The sequence below is a fragment of the Syzygium oleosum genome, unplaced genomic scaffold (genome assembly GCF_021117445.2).
Source record: "Syzygium oleosum isolate NSW1041296 unplaced genomic scaffold, Sole_v2.1 Sole_v2.57, whole genome shotgun sequence".
NCBI classification, from domain to species: Eukaryota; Viridiplantae; Streptophyta; class Magnoliopsida; order Myrtales; family Myrtaceae; genus Syzygium; species Syzygium oleosum.
The window spans coordinates 438687-444753 of record NW_026607541.1 but is presented as its reverse complement, the minus strand read 5'-3'; the positions used below and the strand labels follow the sequence as shown (position 1 = coordinate 444753).

At 41.3% G+C, this 6067-nt stretch overlaps 1 protein-coding gene across 1 annotated transcript; it reads right to left on the bottom strand.

Moving 5' to 3' along the window:
* Positions 1–200: 200 nt before the first annotated feature.
* Positions 201–3348, bottom strand: LOC115687290 (probable trehalose-phosphate phosphatase J). Its single transcript, XM_030612796.2, has 12 exons — positions 3132–3348; positions 2703–3014; positions 2060–2200; positions 1870–1941; positions 1612–1704; positions 1431–1487; positions 1233–1334; positions 1046–1123; positions 883–952; positions 674–744; positions 470–562; positions 201–348 (listed from the first exon to the last, which is right to left on the bottom strand). Exons 2-12 carry the CDS (start codon positions 2994–2996, stop codon positions 280–282), a joined length of 1140 nt encoding a protein of 379 aa, XP_030468656.2. The 5' UTR covers positions 2997–3014; positions 3132–3348; the 3' UTR covers positions 201–279.
* Positions 3349–6067: the final 2719 nt, after the last annotated feature.

Below are 6067 nucleotides of genomic sequence, written 5' to 3'. Positions count from 1 at the left end.
ATTTAAGACTAATGCCGAGAGAGAGAGAGAGAGAGAGAGAGAGAGAGAGAGAGAGAGAGAGAGAGATTTATTGAATTAGGAACTTTTCCCTTGGACAACAGGTTGTTGCAAGATGTACAAGAACTTAAAGCCGAGACAAAAACAGTTAAGAAAAAAACATTTACTTAGAGATTTTCTTGTTCAATTTCTTTCTTCCGATATTAGGAACAAGACACCACATGCCTATACAAATTCTTAAGGCCGTTGGGGGCAATCTCTCGAATATTCCCGCTCCTTAATCTACACCTTCTGTTGCCTACAGCAGTTTAGCCGCTTCCACTCAACCAATCGTTGCAAAAAATTCATGACCTAAAAACAAGAAGCAAGAGAAAAATCAGATCAGATCAAATTAAGCTAGGAGGACACTCAAAGTGTAGGTAATGAAATGTAACTAAATCAAGGTGAATTGAATCATGTGACTTGTACTTGCCTCTTCTGGCTCTTGTAAAGAATAAGATGCATTGGTGTCCTTTGGGAATTTGGAGACAAGAATCCCAAAACCTTGTCCTCTATCTCTCAATATCTGTCCAAAGGAAAAGAAAAAAGAAAAAGAGCCTTTTAGCCTCTTGGCAAGAATCATAACCATTAAAAAAGAAAAATAAAGAGAATCTGGGAAGGATTAAATGTTATGTACCTTGAACGCGTCCTCGTCGGTCCGGTCGTCGCCGATGTAAACAGGAAATACGTTGGTGCGATTCGCGAACCCTTTTCATGAAAATTTGGTGAAATTAGTTAGCAACACCAATAATGTCTAATGTCAATTAGGACGTCAAAACTTTTCAAAGTCTACCAAATGACACTTCAAACCAAAAAAAAGGTAGACTTGGATATATGTGGTCTTACCAAGTGACTCCAATAAGAATTCAAGGGCCTTCCCTTTGTCCCACTTGATGGTTGGTCGAATTTCTAATACCTAATATTATTGGAGAAGTAACAAAGTATTTTTTTAGTAGAAGAGCCCAAAAAAAATAGTGACTAAGTTACAACAGGGCTAAGTTAGACTGACTTTTCTTCCTTGAGTCAGTCTAAGCTTCGGGTACTCCTTGATCACGGACCGAACCTGCTGTGCCAATTCAGTCCATTCCTGCATATATTGAGGAGGATCAGCTTATTAGTTCTTCATTCGGGTTGTGTACATTTTGATATAACAAATTAAGGAAAACGAAGAGAAACGGTTACTATGTGTCGCATACTTTTTCGTCAACGCGGCGGAAATGCACGGACACACAGAACTTATTGTTCTCCACCATAGCTCCCGGTGTCAATTTAGTCTTCTCTACAAGTTCTTTGTATACCTGAGGATGAGAAATTTCGCAGAACGCAAATTTACTTATAGCTCGTATCATCATATACCTATGTAAACGACGAGATGTTCAGGAAATAAGACCGACCTCATCAATCATCGGAAGAAACTCGCTGGCCGGTTGGAAGAGAACGGGTTGATTACCCTGAGGAAAATGGAGGTCAGTTTCCAAATTTTCCCCCAAATGGGAAGATATCACAAGAAGAAAGGAGGAGAGGAGAAACAATTGTTTCCATGGTTGAAGCATGTGAATAAGAATATGCAGTCACCTTCTTGTATTTTGAGCCTTTTGCTGGGCCTCTAATGTCCATACCATGGCTTCCTGCGTAGTACAACTCACCCAACCGCACGAAACTGTACACCTGATAAACAATCCATCCACAATCATAATCAGAAACTTGGAACAATCGAGGTGACACTAAAGAATACTACTTGGTAGTGCACGTTGCACGTGCAAATTTCTACATCCATGTCGCGGTTCGCCAATAAGAAAGAGAAGAAAGACAGGAAAAGCTTGGGGAATGCACCTTGTCTCTGCATCTTCCGCTCACAATTGCGGTAGGGAAGCACCCAGCAAGCTTTTTAACCGTGGCTCTCATCTGCGTGATGTAAAAACAACACAAAAGTTGATGTTCTTGTTAGCCGGAAAAGTTGGATCAAAACGCTCGAAATAGCTACAAATGGCGAAGCCGGAGTAGAAAAAGAGCGATGGAGAACCTTGCTGGACATGAAAGCTCGATCGGGGTCATCGACTATCGGGGAGAGGGTCCCGTCATAGTCCAGGAACATCACTATTTGTTTCCCCTGGGAGGCATCGATTATTTGCTCGAACTTGTCCAGAGCCGAAGGATGGTGGTGCTGCTTTGGCAAAGTCGAAAAAACAGCTGAAGTCAGATCAAGCCAGAGACCAAATCATGTAGTAGGAAATCGAAACTGCAGCGGCCGATTGCGTGACTGAGCGGTGTTCAAACTTCTTGTATTAGTGAGATTTTTAAGGAGACGAATGCTCTCTAAATTTCAATCCTGCTATTTCTTATTTATTTATTTATGTTATGGTACCAGAGAACGAAAGAAAATGAAGTTGTTTTGTTGTCTCTCTAATGATTGAGAGCAAAACAAAAGTAGTGTTCTTGAGGCTCCACCACCGCTCTGCTGCACCAACACAACTCTCACACTTCCCTGCTGTTAGCGATATTAGGATATTTACACCGACACCACGACCGATGTGATATTAACTAGGCGGCCCGCACGCATCTGTGTTTTTTCCCGATTTTTGGAGAATAATATCATATAAACGAGATTTCACATCTGAACACTTTTTAGTTCGAAAGGGATCGATGGAAACCCGGAAACAACTCACCATCCAAGAACTGTTGTTGTCTTCAGCCAGAGAATGCGGGGACTTCGTATGGGTCGGGGAAGAAGCTTTCATCGAGTCGACCCAGGAATTGATCCTCTGAGCAGTATTGACCTCGAGGTTCTTGAGCAGCTTCCTCCTCGAGATCTTGATGAAGCCGCTGCCGGGCACGACTGGCGGCTTCTGCAGAGAGGCGGTGTACATTGGCAGGGAGGCGGTGTACAAGTTCGTCACCATGTCGATGCCGGAGCTGCCGTCGCTGCCGCAGCCGGCCACATTCTGCTGGGTCATCCCCATAAACGTCTCTTCTTTTTTCTACAAGCAGAGAGAACCCACCGAAAAAAGTTCAGTTTGGGATTGAGCCCAAATTGAGGAGGGAGAGAGAGACAGAGAGACCCAAAGGAGCTAGCTTCCTTGCTTTTTGATCCTTACCTTTGTTGGAATGGACTTAGGAAGAGGGAGATGGTTTTGGAGGACCCTTTGGAGTACCAAAGAAATCGCTCAATCCAGAGGCTTGGAAAGAGCAATGGAAAGAGCAAACAGCAAGCAGAAACACAACAGAGACTGAGGGAGAGCGAGAGAGAGAGAGAGAGAGCAGAGCAGAGCAGAGCAGAGAGAGGTGTGTTGTGTGGGGGGTGAGAGAGACGGAGGAAGTTGGTGGATTTATAGTTGGAAGAACGACACTAACCGACGAGAGAGAGCCAAAGCCACCTCCCAACGCCAACTCCAACCCCAACCCCAACCCCAAACTCCTTTAAAATTGGTGGGCCCCATTAAAGGCAAAGGTGGGCCCCACAATGGGACAGAAAAAAAAACAGAAGGAAGGAAAAAAAGAAGAAGAAGAAGGAAAATCCTTATTGATGGGGGTAAGGGTAAGGGGGAAGGAAGGGGACTTGTAAAACTTCTCCATTGACCATGTCCCCGCCATTTGTTTTCCGGCCGTCAACGTTACAGCCGTCTCCTCCTCCTCCTCCTCCTCCTCCTCTTCCGGACAATTTTCTTTACGAGAAATGCTCATATGGCCGTCCTTAATATGCCGTGAGAATAATAGCCCCGTTTTTGGGCCATGAAAGAGAAAATAACAAATAATTAGAAATTCTTATTTGGTCTACTCCTTTAAGAATTTATGGCTCACAACGTACTGTTATTTTAAAAGTAATCCTGAAACTGTTATGTTAGCAAAGGCCTGTTTTTTGAGAAAATTCCAAATACGGGTCCAAAATGTTCTCATTTTCTCAAATAAGGAGATGAAGTGGACTTTGTGTCAAATAATGGCATGAAGTAGCTATGAAAGTATCAAATAAGGGCCTGACCTCGCCGGTTGCTGGCCGGCGAATTATTCCGACCAGTCAAGGGCATTTTCGTCCAAAAATAATTTTAATTTTAATTTTTTTCTTTTTTCCTTTCCCCCCCCCCCCCCCCCCTTTTTTTTTTTCTTTTTTCTGGTTTTGTTTTTGTTCTTCGCCAGTGGCCGGTTCCGGTCGTCGGTCGCCAGCCACCGGTGAAGCCCTGGAAGGGCTAGGCAAGAGTCGCCCTTGTTCGATCTGGCAAGGGCCACCCTTGCTGGCCACAAGCGAGGCCGCCCTCGAAAGCCATAAGCGAGGGTCGCCAGATCTGTGCAAGGGCCGACGGTCCTCCCGCAGACCTGGGCGAGGACCGGCGACCCAAGCCTAGACCGGGGCGAGGATCGGTGACCCTCACCAAATCTGGGAGAGGGTCACTTGACCCTCTCGGTTATGGTGAGGGCCACTAGGCCCTTGCCTTTGGTCTGCAAGGGTTGTCGGCCCTCGTTGAGGCACTGACAACCCCGCCGCCCCACTAGCGATGGGGCGGCAGCCACAAGAGGGGGGAGGGCTGGCAGCCCTCTCCTTTTTTTTTCTTCTTTTTAAATTTAACTTTTTTTTAGTTTGTTTTTTATGGAAAACAAACACATAAAGAAAAAAAAGAAAGAAAAAAAAATCAAAAAAATTAAAAGACGAAAATACCCTTGACTCCGGTGAAGTTAGGTCCTTATTTCAGATTGAGATAACCACTTCAAAACCTTATTTGAAACAAGATTTACTTCGGGCCCTTATTTGAGAATTGAAGGCACTTCAGGTCCTTATTTGACACATGGTCCACTTCAGGCATTTATTTGAGAAAATGAGAGCACTTTGAACTCTTATTTGGAATTTTCCCCTGTTTTTTTTTTTTTGCAAGTATAATGCTATATAGACCTCCTCAAATCGGTGTACAAAAAATCGATTAACAAGATTATGCGTGATGAATTTTGGTGGGGCGATCGAATAAGATTCACTCATTTAAGTAGTTGTGGATGACCGATTGATTTACTTAGTAAATTGATTTTTTACACTAGTCTCAACATCCGTAGATTAGACATCGTGATAACTTGTGCGAGAGATCCGCTATTATTAGTTATTGCAAATTCGCTCGTATATAAATCGCTTAGTGATTCTATGTTAGTACCGGAAGAATGCCTTTTATCTTGTACTCCACGAGAATTGACCATTAGATTTGCTTTTGAAAAATATAAGCCATCGGATTTAAAATCTTTCAAAACAAGTAGCCATTTTATAGTTTGCAACGTTTTTCGAAGGCCTACAACATCATTTCGTAGAGCGGTTCAAAACAGCGTAAATATTTAAGTTATATGATTTTTAAGGCTTACGGCGTTTCGTGCAAATGATAAATATTATAAACAATGTAATTCTTACTGTTTTCCTATGATGTTTCGTTGCAAACCATTACAAAGGATCATAGATACTCAAATAATGTTGTTTTTATAAAGTGGACATCTTATAAAGGTTTACTATGTTTAAAAATGTCGTAAATATGTAAGAATTTTATTGTAAATATGCTACGACAATTTACAAAGTATTTCGTCATAAATATGTAAGCTTTTAAATTATACTATTTTCAATATTTTACAATGTGTTACAAAGACTAACAATGTTTTGTGGTAACGTAGTTCAAAACATCGCAAATAATTTGATATATTAATTTTAATAGTTTATGACGTTTTACAACCGCTTAAGATGTTTTTCTGTAGGCCGATTGAAATTCAATATATAGACTGATTTAAATGTATACACTAGTTCAAAATAAAGTTTTTGTTGTAATTATTGTCCAGTTAAAAAATTGGCAAATATTACTTTGGTAGTATTTTAATAAAAACAGACGAAACGATTATTATTTCTCAATATATAAGGAGATGCATGACTTTCTTTTTGTTAAAAGAAAATTTCATTTATTTGTCATAATCAAATCTTAAAGGAACATAAAAAACTTCTAAGCAAAGTCAATCCCAAAGGAGCTGCTAAACAAAACAAAACTCAGAAAATAAAAGAGTATAGCATGCAATTACAAGT